The sequence below is a fragment of the Protomyctophum parallelum genome, assembly GCF_964188405.1.
Source record: "Protomyctophum parallelum genome assembly, chromosome: 18".
In the NCBI taxonomy this organism is placed as follows: domain Eukaryota; kingdom Metazoa; phylum Chordata; class Actinopteri; order Myctophiformes; family Myctophidae; genus Protomyctophum; species Protomyctophum parallelum.
The window spans coordinates 45,495,594-45,513,951 of NC_139716.1; the positions used below are offsets into that span (position 1 = coordinate 45,495,594).

Here is an 18,358-nt window from a genome sequence, read left to right on the forward strand (position 1 = left end):
GGGTCAGACCCAGCTGAGGGTTGACCTCTGCCCCCCTCAGGTGGGTCAGACCCAGCTGAGGGTTGACCTCTGCCCCCCTCAGGTGGGATTGAAATAATGTCATGCTCATTCTGTCCAGTGCATAGCCTACTTGCAGGCCAGTCTGAATAGATTTAGGAGACATTTTGAAATTTCGATGGTCTTGCTACAGTATACTGAAACGACGGATCACTGATATGGAGAAGTCCCGTCATATAGTTCCTATAGGACGTCTGTGGACGTCTTGGGCACAGATTGTGTTAATTAACGTGCATCTCTATGGGTGACAGATGGACAGCTCGCCATCGCAGGGTGGAGTGGGCGGGGCTTGGCGAAGGGCTAATTGGCATAACGACTTAACCCATTCTGACCTGAGATCAGATTCACACGAGGTTTCCACTGGACACACACTGGGTCTGATTAACCCATTCTGACCTGAGATCAGATTCTAAAAATGTCAGTCGTTCTTCGATTTTTCCCTAAAATAGCAGACCTACAAGCTCATAAGCGCGCCACTCGGTGGCGCGCTTATGAGCTTGTAGGTCTGCTATTTTTAAATAGCTAAAGCATAACATGATGCTATAACACCAAAATGGGTTCCTGTTCAGAATGGGGTTAAAGGTGTAGTGAAATGAAAAAGACGTTTTTCACACTTTTAGACCATATGGTGGTCATTATATGGGCATACCTAACAATGGATACCAAAAACAATGTGAACATTCTCATTTCTGTGTGTTTTTATATCAAAGGTCCATAAAAACAATTGCATTATTTATTTATTAAAACGAAAACGTGCTGCGTGATGACGTGTAGAGATACACATCGATAAAAGCCAATAACAATGAAGCTCACCCGTTTAATTCCCCATATTTGAGCCTCCGTCCATCACAGCTGCTACTGATTACAGAATCCTCCGTTTTTATTTCCATTCAAGATAACATCCAGGCAGTGTGTTACTCGGTTTCAACTTAATCATCACGCTAGAATATGTATCTGAAAACATTATATGGTAGAAATAAGCCACATAATATGATTTATAAACAAACAACACCACGCTGTTGCGTATAGCATAACTACCGTCCCTAGCTAACGTCCCATCGCCTGAAGGGATGCGACGCTCTGATTGGCGGTGTTTCATGTAGAAACACCATTTTCATGTTGTTCACCATTTCCGTTTCACTGCGCCTTTAAACTGGAGAGGACAGCAAAACTAGAATGAAAAAAAAAAAAACATCATTCATAATAACACAATAAGAGCAGGTTAATTAACGTAATTAACGAAGGACTTTAACCCATTCTGAACGGGCACCCATTTTGGTGTCGGCATCATGTTATGCTTTAGCTATTTAAAAATAGCAGATCTACAAGCTCATATCGCGCCACCGAGTGGCGCGATACGAGCTTGTAGGTCTGCTATTTTAGGAAAAATCGAAGAGCGACTGACATTTTTTTAGAATCTGATCTCAGGTCAGAATGGGTTAAACTGGAGAGGACAGCAAAACTAGAACGAAAAAAGAAAAAAAACCATCATTCATAATAACACATAATAAGAGCAGGTTAATTAACGTAATCTAAGCGTGTCTGACGCGCTCCACGGCCACATAGAAGCTCTTCTTGTCGTCGGGGCAGTGCCAGCCGATGGGCCCGATCTCACAGTCCGCACAGATCAGGTACTTGACCCGCGTGGCGCCGCGCACCACGTCGCGCGTGAAGCCCACGTTCTCGAAGACGTACATGTCGTCCACCAGCCAATGGCGGCTCAGCGTGTCGCCCTCTGAGCCGTCCGACGGCGGCGAGGAGGAGGAGGAAGAGGAGGAGGAGGAGGAGGAGGCCAGGGAGGTCTTCTTACGCATCGACGGCAAGAACAGCTGAGGAGAGACGAGACATTATTATTATTACTATTACACTACACTGATAATTATTATTATCATTATTACTATTACACTACACTGTATTAATACTGTATTATTACACTACACAATATCATTATTATTGGTACACTACAGAGTACATTATTAGTGATACACTACACTGTACCACTGTCACTACACTACACAATATTTCTGCCTCAAGTCAAAAACAAAAACAACTAGACAAAGTGCCCTTCTGGGCACAGGTCTCCACCAGGATAGGAATGTAGGACATTGCAGCTTGCCTTCATCTGGTGGTTGGATAAAAGGGCAACAAAAGTAAACTAGGGAGTTGGCATACAAAGTTATCCACAGATCCGTGCAGTTAGAGGTAAAAACACTTTTCGGCCAGTTATAGCGCCACCTTGAGGCCGAGTTGAAATTGTTCATGTGGCATTTCGTCCTCGGCCTAGTGGGAATGTGCGTGCACAATTTCACGGAAACCACGCGATGTGTTCATGATTTGCAGCATTTTGTTTGAAACTGAGCACTCCTGTGAACTTTGGAAGCCAATCTTAACCAATCAGGATGGAGTCTGAGAAATCTGTAGGTGTACTGTGCAAAAACTTGTTTTGCACAAAGCGGCCTCCTGGTGGCGCTATAACAGGCCGTTCTGTAAAGTTTGGGGCAGAGGTTCATCGTTGGCATCCAGGGAGTGTGTGTGGCCGAGATTAGCTGCTCACGGACACACACACGGACGGACACACGGACGGACGGAGTGCAAAACATACTCTCCCCCCATGCCTTCGGCCTGGTGGAGACAAAAATAACTCTGTGAAGGATCCCATCCCTGGACAGACAGACAGAACAACACACCTCCTTCTCTGTGAAGGATCCCATCCCTGGACAGAACAACATACCTCCTTCTCTGTGAAGGATCCCATCCCTGGACAGAACAACATACCTCCTTCTCTGTGAAGGATCCCATCCCTGGACAGAACAACACACCTCCTTCTCTGTGAAGGATCCCATCCCTGGACAGAACAACATACCTCCTTCTCTGTGAAGGATCCCATCCCTGGACAGAACAACACACCTCCTTCTCTGTGAAGGATCCCATCCCTGGACAGAACAACATACCTCCTTCTCTGTGAAGGATCCCATCCCTGGACAGAACAACACACCTCCTTCTCTGTGAAGGATCCCATCCCTGGACAGAACAACATACCTCCTTCTCTGTGAAGGATCCCATCCCTGGACAGAACAACATACCTCCTCTGTGAAGGATCCCATCCCTGGACAGAACAACATACCTCCTTCTCTGTGAAGGATCCCATCCCTGGACAGAACAACACACCTCCTTCACTGTGAAGGATCCCATCCCTGGGCAGACAGAACAACATACCTCCTTCTCTGTGAAGGATCCCATCCCTGGACAGAACAACATACCTCCTTCTCTGTGAAGGATCCCATCCCTGGACAGAACAACATACCTCCTTCTCTGTGAAGGATCCCATCCCTGGGCAGAACAACATACCTCCTTCACTGTGAAGGATCCCATCCCTGGACAGAACAACACACCTCCTTCACTGTGAAGGATCCCATCCCTGGACAGAACAACATACCTCCTTCTCTGTGAAGGATCCCATCCCTGGACAGAACAACACACCTCCTTCACTGTGAAGGATCCCATCCCTGGGCAGACAGAACAACATACCTCCTTCTCTGTGAAGGATCCCATCCCTGGACAGAACAACATACCTCCTTCTCTGTGAAGGATCCCATCCCTGGACAGAACAACATACCTCCTTCTCTGTGAAGGATCCCATCCCTGGACAGACAGAACAACATACCTCCTTCTCTGTGAAGGATCCCATCCCTGGACAGAACAACACACCTCCTTCACTGTGAAGGATCCCATCCCTGGACAGAACAACATACCTCCTTCTCTGTGAAGGATCCCATCCCTGGGCAGACAGAACAACATACCTCCTTCTCTGTGAAGGATCCCATCCCTGGACAGAACAACATACCTCCTTCTCTGTGAAGGATCCCATCCCTGGACAGAACAACATACCTCCTTCTCTGTGAAGGATCCCATCCCTGGGCAGAACAACATACCTCCTTCACTGTGAAGGATCCCATCCCTGGACAGAACAACATACCTCCTTCTCTGTGAAGGATCCCATCCCTGGACAGAACAACATACCTCCTTCTCTGTGAAGGATCCCATCCCTGGACAGAACAACATACCTCCTTCACTGTGAAGGATCCCATCCCTGGACAGAACAACACACCTCCTTCACTGTGAAGGATCCCATCCCTGGACAGAACAACATACCTCCTTCACTGTGAAGGATCCCATCCCTGGACAGAACAACACACCTCCTTCTCTGTGAAGGATCCCATCCCTGGACAGAACAACATACCTCCTTCTCTGTGAAGGATCCCATCCCTGGATAGAACAACATACCTCCTTCTCTGTGAAGGATCCCATCCCTGGGCAGACAGAACAACACACCTCCTTCTCTGTGAAGGATCCCATCCCTGGACAGAACAACACACCTCCTTCTCTGTGAAGGATCCCATCCCTGGACAGAACAACATACCTCCTTCTCTGTGAAGGATCCCATCCCTGGACAGAACAACATACCTCCTTCTCTGTGAAGGATCCCATCCCTAGACAGAACAACATACCTCCTTCTCTGTGAAGGATCCCATCCCTGGGCAGACAGAACAACACACCTCCTTCTCTGTGAAGGATCCCATCCCTGGACAGAACAACACACCTCCTTCTCTGTGAAGGATCCCATCCCTGGGCAGAACAACATACCTCCTTCTCTGTGAAGGATCCCATCCCTGGACAGAACAACATACCTCCTTCTCTGTGAAGGATCCCATCCCTAGACAGAACAACACACCTCCTTCTCTGTGAAGGATCCCATCCCTGGGCAGAACAACATACCTCCTTCTCTGTGAAGGATCCCATCCCTAGACAGAACAACACACCTCCTTCACTGTGAAGGATCCCATCCCTGGACAGAACAACATACCTCCTTCTCTGTGAAGGATCCCATCCCTAGACAGAACAACACACCTCCTTCTCTGTGAAGGATCCCATCCCTGGACAGAACAACATACCTCCTTCTCTGTGAAGGATCCCATCCCTGGACAGAACAACATACCTCCTTCACTGTGAAGGATCCCATCCCTGGACAGAACAACATACCTCCTTCTCTGTGAAGGATCCCATCCCTGGGCAGAACAACATACCTCCTTCTCTGTGAAGGATCCCATCCCTGGACAGAACAACATACCTCCTTCTCTGTGAAGGATCCCATCCCTAGACAGAACAACACACCTCCTTCTCTGTGAAGGATCCCATCCCTGGACAGAACAACATACCTCCTTCTCTGTGAAGGATCCCATCCCTAGACAGAACAACACACCTCCTTCTCTGTGAAGGATCCCATCCCTGGACAGAACAACATACCTCCTTCTCTGTGAAGGATCCCATCCCTGGACAGAACAACATACCTCCTTCACTGTGAAGGATCCCATCCCTGGACAGAACAACATACCTCCTTCACTGTGAAGGATCCCATCCCTGGACAGAACAACACACCTCCTTCTCTGTGAAGGATCCCATCCCTGGACAGAACAACATACCTCCTTCTCTGTGAAGGATCCCATCCCTGGGCAGAACAACATACCTCCTTCTCTGTGAAGGATCCCATCCCTGGGCAGAACAACATACCTCCTTCACTGTGAAGGATCCCATCCCTGGACAGAACAACATACCTCCTTCTCTGTGAAGGATCCCATCCCTGGACAGAACAACATACCTCCTTCACTGTGAAGGATCCCATCCCTGGACAGAACAACATACCTCCTTCTCTGTGAAGGATCCCATCCCTGGGCAGAGCACCTTGGAGCCACAGCGCTGACAGAGCACAGCCTTGATGTTCTTCCCGTCCTCAGACACCAGCTGGGCTCGCTCTGTGGCGTCGCTCTCTTTCTGCTCCATGGCGTCTAAATCCTGACAAAAAACAAACAAACAAACACACACATATACTGTAAGTACAGTACACTACGGTACACATGATACATGGCAGCATTTATTTGTATTTTATTTGTATTGTTAAAATATTTTATCGCACAATGTTTGTAACCCTTTGTTCCCACTTAATCGAATGCAGTGCTTTTAAACCCTTTTCAAATCAAGGCCCGTCATTTATTCTGAATTTGAGCCATGGAACCACCATGTGATGACAGTTAGCAATATTTAGTTGTCGTTGGAAAATATGTCCACAATTCCATCCATGCTGTATTGATGTTGGTACCATTAGGAGAGATAACATGGTGTTGGTACCATTAGGAGAGATAACATGATGTTGGTACCATTAGGAGAGATAACATGGTGTTGGTACCATTAGGAGAGATAACATGATGTTGGTACCATTAGGAGAGATAACATGGTGTTGGTACCATTAGGAGAGATAACATGATGTTGGTACCATTAGGAGAGATAACATGATGTTGGTACCATTAGGAGAGATAACATGGTGTTGGTACCATTAGGAGAGATAACATGATGTTGGTACCATTAGGAGAGATAACATGGTGTTGGTACCATTAGGAGAGATAACATGATGTTGGTACCATTAGGAGAGATAACATGATGTTGGTACCATTAGGAGAGATAACATGATGTTGGTACCATTAGGAGAGATAACATGGTGTTGGTACCATTAGGAGAGATAACATGGTGTTGGTACCATTAGGAGAGATAACATGATGTTGGTACCATTAGGAGAGATAACATGATGTTGGTACCATTAGGAGAGATAACATGATGTTGGTACCATTAGGAGAGATAACATGGTGTTGGTACCATTAGGAGAGATAACATGGTGTTGGTACCATTAGGAGAGATAACATGGTGTTGGTACCATTAGGAGAGATAACATGATGTTGGTACCATTAGGAGAGATAACATGATGTTGGTACCATTAGGAGAGATAACATGATGTTGGTACCATTAGGAGAGATAACATGATGTTGGTACCATTAGGAGAGATAACATGATGTTGGTACCATTAGGAGAGATAACATGATGTTGGTACCATTAGGAGAGATAACATGATGTTGGTACCATTAGGAGAGATAACATGGTGTTGGTACCATTAGGAGAGATAACATGGTGTTGGTACCATTAGGAGAGATAACATGATGTTGGTACCATTAGGAGAGATAACATGATGTTGGTACCATTAGGAGAGATAACATGATGTTGGTACCATTAGGAGAGATAACATGATGTTGGTACCATTAGGAGAGATAACATGATGTTGGTACCATTAGGAGAGATAACATGGTGTTGGTACCATTAGGAGAGATAACATGGTGTTGGTACCATTAGGAGAGATAACATGGTGTTGGTACCATTAGGAGAGATAACATGGTGTTGGTACCATTAGGAGAGATAACATGGTGTTGGTACCATTAGGAGAGATAACATGATGTTGGTACCATTAGGAGAGATAACATGGTGTTGGTACCATTAGGAGAGATAACATGATGTTGGTACCATTAGGAGAGATAACATGATGTTGGTACCATTAGGAGAGATAACATGATGTTGGTACCATTAGGAGAGATAACATGATGTTGGTACCATTAGGAGAGATAACATGATGTTGGTACCATTAGGAGAGATAACATGGTGTTAGTACCATTAGGAGAGATAACATGATGTTGGTACCATTAGGAGAGATAACATGGTGTTGGTACCATTAGGAGAGATAACATGGTGTTGGTACCATTAGGAGAGATAACATGGTGTTGGTACCATTAGGAGAGATAACATGATGTTGGTACCATTAGGAGAGATAACATGATGTTGGTACCATTAGGAGAGATAACATGATGTTGGTACCATTAGGAGAGATAACATGATGTTGGTACCATTAGGAGAGATAACATGGTGTTGGTACCATTAGGAGAGATAACATGGTGTTGGTACCATTAGGAGAGATAACATGATGTTGGTACCATTAGGAGAGATAACATGATGTTGGTACCATTAGGAGAGATAACATGGTGTTGGTACCATTAGGAGAGATAACATGATGTTGGTACCATTAGGAGAGATAACATGATGTTGGTACCATTAGGAGAGATAACATGATGTTGGTACCATTAGGAGAGATAACATGATGTTGGTACCATTAGGAGAGATAACATGGTGTTGGTACCATTAGGAGAGATAACATGGTGTTGGTACCATTAGGAGAGATAACATGATGTTGGTACCATTAGGAGAGATAACATGATGTTGGTACCATCACACTTCCCATTGCAGTCAGAACTGCAGCCTCACTCCCAATCTTCCGCCGTAGTCTGAAAACCCACCTTTTCAGACTCCACCATGGCCCGTAGCACTTGCCCTAGCCTAGTAGTATTTATAGCTCGTTACGTAGACAGCACTAGAATTGTATTTTATGTAGTCATAGCACTTCATAGTACACATGTATATTGTATAATATAATATATAATATAGTATAGTATGTAGAGTTGACATAGATACTCCACTGTTACGTTCTTAGTTTATACATGATTCACGATAACTACTTTTTATATATGTGATGTATTGCCATGCTTTTGTTTTTGCTTAAATGTAAGTTGCTCTGGAATCTGGATCAAGAGCGTCTGCTAAATGCCTAAATTGTAAATTGTACCATTAGGAGAGATAACAGGACCAAAATAACAATTCTTCTACATTCTCTAATTGTGTAACTTCTGGTAAATTAACCTAAAAAATGCAGATGTTTAACAATAATTTAACTCTTGAGAGTGTAAAATGAAACCAAGTAGACACGTAAGAGTTAAAGATCTAGAAGGGTCCATTTGGTTACCAACTCTCTCTCCATCATTTAGCTGATCTAATGTAATCCTGGGAGTTACACTCCCTCTGACAACCTGGGGAGAGCAACGGACTGACCTCATGCTTCCTTCTATGCATGAGGAGTCCAAGCTGCTCCTTTACACCTGACAGGGGGGAGTTTCCCTGGTTGGACGTAGCGCGTGGAAGGAAGACGTTATTCCAACCAGTTCCTTTCCCCTCCATCAGGGGCGGCGGTGGCTCAGGGGTAGAGTGGCTGGATGGTAACCGTAAGGTTGCCAGTTCGAACCCGGGCTCCCCCAGAGTTAGTGTCAAAGTGTCCTTAAGCAAGACTCTGAACCCCTAATTGCTCCCGATGTGCTAGTTGGTGCCTTGCATGGTTTCCGCTGCAATCGGTGTATGAATGTGTGTGTGAATGGGTGAATGTAATGCACAATCTATGTAAAGGTGTATGAATGTGTGTGTGAATGGGTGAATGTAATGCACAATCTATGTAAAGGTGTGTGAATGGGTGAATGTAATGCACAATCTCTGTAAAGCGCCTTGGATAAAGGCGCTATATAAATGCACCATTTACCATTTATCAGGCGCCCCGGCTGGCCAGGGGGAGGCAGTATTCTTTGTTTGAGGGGCACTAGCCCCTCCTATATTCAGCTATTAGTGTCGACTTTCGTCATAGCAGGTCATAGCAGACAGACAGACAGACGGGTCAATGTCAGACTGGTCATAGCAGACAGACAGACAGACAGGTCGGTCAATGTGAGACTGGTCATAGCAGACAGACAGACAGACAGGTCGGTCAATGTGAGACTGGTCATAGCAGACAGACAGCAGGTCAATGTGAGACTGGTCATAGCAGACAGACAGACAGAAGGGTCAATGTCAGACTGGTCATAGCAGACAGACAGACAGACGGGTCAATGTGAGACTGGTCATAGCAGACAGACAGCAGGTCAATGTGAGACTGGTCATAGCAGACAGACAGACAGAAGGGTCAATGTCAGACTGGTCATAGCAGACAGACAGACGGGTCGGTCAATGTGAGACTGGTCTACAAACACTTAAAGCTCCTGTTGTAAAGGGATTTTGTGTTGGCAGTGGTTCCCAAACCTTTTCATGTCAAGGACCCCCAAATTGATACTAATTAGCCCCGCGGGGGACCCCCATTTGAAAAGACATGCGGGGACCCTCATCAGAGAAGATTTCTACGGCTCTAGCAGTGATTCTCAACCCATTTAATTTTCACACTAAATTTCTATTTGTACACTCTCAGAGTTACAGACCCATAAGGGTCCATTTGGTTCCATTTGTACACTCTCAGAGTCACAGACCCATAAGGGTCCATTTGGTTCCATTTGTACACTCTCAGAGTTACAGACCCATAAGGGTCCAATTGGTTCTATTTGTACACTCTCAGAGTTACAGACCCATAAGGGTCCATTTGGTTCCATTTGTACACTCTCAGAGTTACAGACCCATAAGGGTCCATTTGGTTCTATTTGTACACTCTCAGAGTTACAGACCCATAAGGGTCCATTTGGTTCCTAACTATCATTTAGCTGGGGACCCCCTGGAACTCCCTCAAGGACCCCTGGGGGTCCCCGGACCCCACTTTGGGAACCCCTGGTGTATTGTATATTTTAATGTATTTTTTAAAAGTTTTTATTCATGGGTTTTCAATTATTGTTTGGACCCAATGATTTATACATTTGTGTCAATAAAGTAACTATTACTACGATGATGAGAGCACCCTCACTTCACACAGGTGTGATTTTTTTATTTCACCACATTAAAACAGCAACACAAAGTTACACATAAATAACACCAGTGTTGTTTTCGTCGACTAAAACCAGCATCAGCATGCAACCAATCAGCCATCACGACAGCACCAAGGCCTGTCAAAAAATCTCATGACATTTAGTCGACTAAAACTATTCGATTTGATATTTATAAGATCCCCATTAGCTTACTGTGAGTCACAGCAGCTATATTCTTCCTGCTGTCTTAAACATATCATCATTAAAACATTTAGACCATTTAGAACATTTAGAATCCACCGTAGAGATGTTATGAGATACTTTCTGTCAAGACATCCTCTGCAAGTGATTATTCTTTTAAGTGTTGCAGTTTGGAAGCACTCGTTTCTGTTAACGGGTCGCGCTGCTGCCTCCTGCATTATGTGCAAATTCTAAACAGGCCGTTCAGTGACGTACGACGAGTGCTTCCAAACTCCAGCACTTAGAAAAATAATCACCTGCAGAGGATGTCTTGACAGAAAGTAGCTCATAACATCTCTACGGTGGATTTTTATGAAAAACAAGCTCGGCAGATTGAAAGAGGATAATTCAAGCTTGGACTGCAGCTGCAATGTTGGTGAGTTTAACGTCGTTTAAGACAAGCAGATCACAAACCAAAAATGATGAATAGGAAGTGGATGGAGCTTGTTGCAACTCTAGATTCAACCCATTGTAAAAAAAATGTAGAGTTGCAAATTGCGGCTAGATGCCACCATGGCTCTGTACTGGACTGTTCTTTGTTTAAACCATTCTGAACGGGAACCCATTTTGGTGTCAGCATCATGTTATGCTTTAGCTATTGAAAAATAGCAGATCTACAAGCTCATATCGCGCCACCGAGTGGCGCGATACGAGCTTGTAGGTCTGCTATTTTTGAAAAATCGAAGAACGACTGACATTTCTAGAATCTGATCACAGGTCAGAATGGGTTAACATGAAGGCAGCATAAAACGACCCTCTGACTGTCGAGTAACATAATGATCTGAGAACAATGATACATTATCATAGACTATTGCTGGGGTTTTAGATGTGATGTTTTTCACAAAACACAGTAATAAATAATCCAACCTACTTTTTACACGTAACCAGTAACCACACTAGATCATTGTTCTTTCTTTTTTTTTCTAAATTTTTATCCCACGATTTTGTAACCCAGTTTTCTTTTCACCCAGTGCCAATTATCTAATGTAATCCTGGGCGCTACACTTCCTCTGCCAACCTGGGGGGGCAGCGGACTGACCTCATGCCTCCTTCTATGCATGAGGAGTCCAAGCTGCTTCTTTACACCTGACAGAGGGGAATTTCCCCGGCCAGGCGTAGCGCGTGGAAGGGACACGTTATTCCGACCAGTTCCTTTCCCCTCCATCAGGCGCCCCGGCTGGCCAGGGGGAGGTAGTTTTAGAGACCAGGATTACGGCATGTTTTTGTGAGGGTATCTACCCTAGGGGACACGTGGAGAACATGTGAGGGTATCTACCCTATAGGGGACACGGGGAGAACATGTGAGGGTACCTACCCTAGGGGACACGTGGAGAACATGTGAGGGTACTTACCCTAGGGGACACGAGGAGAACATGTGAGGATACCTACTCTAGGGGACACGGGGAGAACATGTGAGGGTACCTACCCTAGGGGACACGGGGAGAACATGCAAACTCCACACAGAAAGGCCCTTTCGCCAACCCCCGCCTCGGGTATGGGCACTGATGACGCATCGGAGGGAACACGGCGCCAGTGCCCACAGTGTCCCGAGCGGGAATCGAACCCAGGACCTTCTAGCTGTGAGGCGACAGCACTACCAACTGTGCCACCGTGCCCCCTCTAGATCATTGTTCATTGTACTTACACGTAACCACACTAAATCATTGTTCATTTTACTTAGACGTAACCACACTAAATCATTGTTCATTGTACTTACACGTAACCACACTAAATCATTGTTCATTTTACTTAGACGTAACCACACTAAATCATTGTTCATTGTACTTACACGTAACCACACTAAATCATTGTTCATTTTACTTAGACGTAACCACACTAAATCATTGTTCATTTTACTTACACGTAACCACACTAAATCATTGTTCATTTTACTTAGACGTAACCACACTAAATCATTGTTCATTTTACTTAGACGTAACCACACTAAATCATTGTTCATTGTACTTACACGTAACCACACTAAATCATTGTTCATTTTACTTAGACGTAACCACACTAAATCATTGTTCATTTTACTTACACGTAACCACACTAAATCATTGTTCATTTTACTTAGACGTAACCACACTAAATCATTGTTCATTTTACTTAGACGTAACCACACTAAATCATTGTTAATTTTACTTAGACGTAACCACACTAAATCATTGTTCATTTTACTTAGACGTAACCACACTAAATCATTGTTCATTTTACTTAGACGTAACCACACTAAATCATTGTTCATTTTACTTAGACGTAACCACACTAAATCATTGTTCATTTTACTTACACGTAACCACACTAAATCATTGTTCATTGTACTTACACGTAACCACACTAAATCATTGTTCATTTTACTTAGACGCAACCACACTAAATCATTGTTCATTTTACTTAGACGTAACCACACTAAATCATTGTTCATTTTACTTAGACGTAACCACACTAAATCATTGTTCATTTTACTTAGACGTAACCACACTAAATCATTGTTCATTTTACTTAGACGTAACCACACTAAATCATTGTTCATTTTACTTAGACGTAACCACACTAAATCATTGTTCATTTTACTTACACGTAACCACACTAAATCATTGTTCATTGTACTTACACGTAACCACACTAAATCATTGTTCATTGTACTTAGACGTAACCACACTAAATCATTGTTCATTGTATTTAGACGTAACCACACTAAATCATTGTTCATTGTACTTACACGTAACCACACTAAATCATTGTTCATTGTACTTACACGTAACCACACTAAATCATTGTTCATTGTACTTACACGTAACCACACTAAATCATTGTTCATTGTACTTACACGTAACCACACTAAATCATTGTTCATTTTACTTACACGTAACCACACTAAATCATTGTTCATTTTACTTACACGTAACCACACTAAATCATTGTTCATTTTACTTACACGTAACCACACTAAATCATTGTTCATTGTACTTACACGTAACCACACTAAATCATTGTTCATTGTACTTACACGTAACCACACTAAATCATTGTTCATTTTACTTAGACGTAACCACAGTACCACACTAAATCATTGTTCATTTTACTGTCCATACACTATTCTCTACATAATTTTACTCGAGGCTGGTAATAGACTTATTGGTCTGCTATTTTTTACCTGAGAAAGGTTCTTTACTGTTCTTTGGCAATGGAATAATCTATTTTCCATTCCTCGGGACATAATTGCCTTTGTTTAAACTCAAATTCATTATGTAAGATATAGGCACAGCAATCAAATCAGCAATTTTATGATGAATTCCTGTTCTGTTCTTTAACTATATAGAAGTGTCTATTTGTATGTCTCTAAATGTTTTTGATGAATTGAACATGGTGGACCCTGTTGTAAACAAGTGTAATGCTTAAATGGGTCGTCCACTCACAGTTAACAGTCTTTGTATTGATAGTTTGTGCTTGAAATGTAGCCTACTGTAATTCTGCAAACTGTTAATACATATTTCAATCAATCAATCAAAAAGCCACAGGTTTCAATAACTTCATTTCAAGATTATCATAATGTAACCCTGAAGGTTTCTCTGGACTCATTCGCAATGAATGAGTCCAACACTAACATGATTCAATGAATGAGTCCAACACTAACATGATTCAATGAATGAGTCCAACACTAACATGATTCAATGAATGAGTCCAACACTAACATGATTCAATGAATGAGTCCAACACTAACATGATTCAATGAATGAGTCCAACACTAACATGATTCAATGAATGAGTCCAACACTAACATGATTCAATGAATGAGTCCAACACTAACATGATTCAATGAATGAGTCCAACACTAACATGATTCAATGAATGAGTCCAACACTAACATGATTCAATGAATGAGTCCAACACTAACATGATTCAAGGTAGCCCTGGTTCATGACTCTGGTATTCATATTCATATTCATGATTCAAGGTAGCCATGGTTCATGACTCTGGTATTCATACGAGAGTCATGAAGTAAATACACCCTGTTTTTGGCGCTCGCTACATTTACAACTTTTACGTATATATAAACATTCAGATTTCAAATATAAAGTACTCACAAAGTGTCCCACGGGTGTTAGATAGTTGCTGCTCCAGCGATTAGAATTTCTACATCCCGCGTTGTTTAATAAAAAGCATTTTTATCCGAGCTGTTATTTTTGCCATTGGCTTTCAACTACGCGCCCCTATCGGTCGGGAGGAGGGTGGCACTCGGTGTGTTCGATATAGGTACGCTGACCGCCCTGCCAATACAGACTAATAGGCGAGTGCGCTCCCGGTGTGCAACTGTGGATTTCCCAAACGAACCCCGTTTGAAGAAAGTAGCCGGGGAGCTCGGATAAATAAATGCTTTTTATTAAACAACGCGGGACGCAGAAATTCTAATCGCTGGAGCAGCAACTAACTAACACCCGTGGGACAAATTGTGAGTACTTGTGAGTATCTGAATGTTTATATATACGGAAAAGTTGTAAATGTAGCGAGCGCCAAACACAGGGTGCAGTTAAGCCATGAGTGTCATGATAATCATCATGGCAGTCATGTTTCAGGGCTATAAAAACAACTGACAGATTACAACTTGTCCAAAATGCAGCAGCCAGAGTTTTAACTAGAACTAAGATGAGAGAACATATTACTCCAGTTTTGGCATCACTGCTTCCGGTTGTTTTTAGGATTGATTTTAAAATTATTTTACTTGTCTATAAAGCTCTCAATGGTCTCGCACCTTCCTACCTACATGACTGCCTGCCTAAATATGTCCCAAACCTTCCTACCTACATGACTGCCTGCCTAAATATGTCCCAAACCTTCCTACCTACATGACTGCCTGCCTAAATATGTCCCAAACCTTCCTACCTACATGACTGTCTGCCTAAATATGTCCCAAACCTTCCTACCTACATGACTGCCTGCCTAAATATGTCCCAAACCTTCCTACCTACATGACTGCCTGCCTAAATATGTCCCAAACCTTCCTACCTACATGACTGCCTGCCTAAATATGTCCCAAACCTTCCTACCTACATGACTGCCTGCCTAAATATGTCCCAAACCTTCCTACCTACATGACTGCCTGCCTAAATATGTCCCAAACCTTCCTACCTACATGACTGCCTGCCTAAATATGTCCCAAACCTTCCTACCTACATGACTGCCTGCCTAAATATGTCCCAAACCGCCCCCTAAGGTCTTCCACCGCCGGCCTGCTCGCTTTGCCCAAAAAAATGGCAACTAAAAAATACGGGGAAGCAGCTTTTTGCTTCTACGGGCCGTCGGCATGGAACAAGCTCCCACTGTACCTTCGTCAGGCAGCCTCTGTAGACATTTTTAAAGCTCAGCTCAAGACCCACTTCCACAACATTGCCTTTAATTGATCTTTAATTTTTTATTTTTCATGTCCTCACTGTACTCATGTACTGCATTACTGCTTGTTTTTTAATGTCGTTGCCTTGCTTTTCTTTTATTCTCCATTGTTCTGTAAAGCACTTTGAGCTGCATTTCATGTCATGAAAGGTGCTATACAAATAAAGTTTTATTATTATTATTATTTATAGATTCAAGGTGACTAAAATGTGACTAAAACTAAAAAACTGCCAAAAACAACACTGAATAACACCAACACAGGCTACACAGCCTTGTAAATACAATGTTTATACCAACCACAACCAAATGGACCCGTCCTGGTCTGTCCAACCAGATCTAAAGCAGTGTTGTTTTTGGCAGCAAATTTCTATTTTAGTTTTAGTCATTTAGTCTCTTGAATAGTTTTCACTTAGTTTTAGTCACATTTTAGTCACCTGGAATGTTCTAGTGTTTAGTCTAGTTTTAGTCGACAAAATGTCATACAATTTTAGTCGACTAAATCTACAGTTGATGTAGTCGACTAAAATGTGTTTTGACAGGCCTTGATGTCGTTTTTTCACTTTGGTTGCTTGCTGAAAATAGCAGATATACAATCTCGCGACGCGTTGTGAGATTGTATATCTGCTATTTTCAGCATAAAACTGGATCTCTTGTCCACTAGTCCCTTCCTAAACATTTTAGTCTAGTTTTTATTTGTTGACGAAATTGTCAGTATATTTAGTCTTAGTTTTAGTCATCATAGATTCGTTTTTATTTCGTTTTTATTTAGTTTTCTTCAGTGGAAAAAGGTAGTCGACGAACATTTTTCGTCTTAGTTTTAGTCGACGAAAACAACACTGATCTATAAAGCACCAGAACCAAATGGACCGGTCCTGAAGGTGAGTTCATACCTTTAATGCTGTATCTTCAGTCTCGGCGCGTCAGTCTCCAGAAGCGGTCAGATGATGACAGTCAGAACGCTCCTGAAACATACATGGATGCACAACAATTATTTATACTTTGATTGATTGATTGATTGAAATATTTATTAACAGTTTGCAGAATTACAGTACATTTCAAGCACAAACTCAATACAAAGACCGTTAACTGTGAGTGGACGACCCAATTAAGCATTACACTTGTTTACAACAGGGTCCACATTGTTCAATTCATCAAAACATTTAGAGACGTACAAATAGACACTTCTATGTAGTTAAAGAACAGAACAGGAATTCATCATAAGAACAGAACAGAACCGACTGACATGTCACCTATAAGTTCATGTTTAACATATATATATATATGTATATATATATATATAAAATTGTTACGACCGTTGACATTAACCCATTCTGACCTGAGATCAGATTCTAGAAATGTCTTCTATACATCCTGACAGTTTTCTGATAAAAACCCATGTTTCTATGTCAGTGGTTCTTCGATTTTTCAAAAAAAAAAAATAGCAGACCTACAAGCTCATAGCGCGCCACTCGGTGGCGCGCTATGAGCTTGTAGATCTGCTATTTTTCAACAGCTAAAAGCATAGAACACGGTAACAGGTTTCTTTAGCAGAAATTCAGATTTTTTGGTCCTTTTTCAACATTCCGAGTAGAACTTCATTTAAATGTATAAATAATACAATCCACCATAAGAAACATAACGTTGAGATACATTTGAACGAAACAGACTCATTAAATTACCTTGATTTAAAGGATTTAAAGGATTTAAAGGATTTAAAAGATTCAAATGATTTTCTGGACAAAAACAACTGGAAGCTTCAGAGAGGAGTTGTTCCGCACACTATATGAGCTCGACTTGAAACAACACGCGACCGATATAAGGTTCCTAGTTCCTCCTGCCTAGAGTGGGGAAAATTAAATTATATAATTATAGGCTATAATAAATAATAAATACTGAATAGGCCAGTGTTGTTTTCGTCGACTAAAACTAAGACGAAAAATGTTCGTCGACTACCTTTTTTCACTGACGAAAACTAAATAAAAACGAAATAAAAACGGATCTATGGTGACTAAAACTAAGACTAAATATAATGACAATTTCGTCAACAAATAAAAACTAGACTAAAATGTTAGGAAGGGACTAGTGGACAAGAGATCCAGTTTTATGCTGAAAATAGCAGATCTACAATCTCAAAACGCGTCGCAGCGCGACGCGTTTTGAGATTGTAGATCTGCTATTTTCAGCATGCAACCAAA

The 18,358-nt window shown here is 42.4% G+C and overlaps 1 protein-coding gene across 1 annotated transcript; it reads right to left on the reverse strand.

Annotated features, from left to right (window-relative positions):
- Positions 1 to 1,501: 1,501 nt before the first annotated feature.
- rabif (RAB interacting factor) lies at positions 1,502 to 17,936 on the reverse strand. The gene is made up of 4 exons (XM_083789350.1): positions 17,843 to 17,936; positions 17,054 to 17,125; positions 5,758 to 5,907; positions 1,502 to 1,886 (listed from the first exon to the last, which is right to left on the reverse strand). The coding sequence occupies exons 3-4, from the start codon at positions 5,893 to 5,895 to the stop codon at positions 1,590 to 1,592; spliced, it is 435 nt and encodes a 144-aa protein (XP_083645476.1). The 5' UTR covers positions 5,896 to 5,907; positions 17,054 to 17,125; positions 17,843 to 17,936; the 3' UTR covers positions 1,502 to 1,589.
- Positions 17,937 to 18,358: the final 422 nt, after the last annotated feature.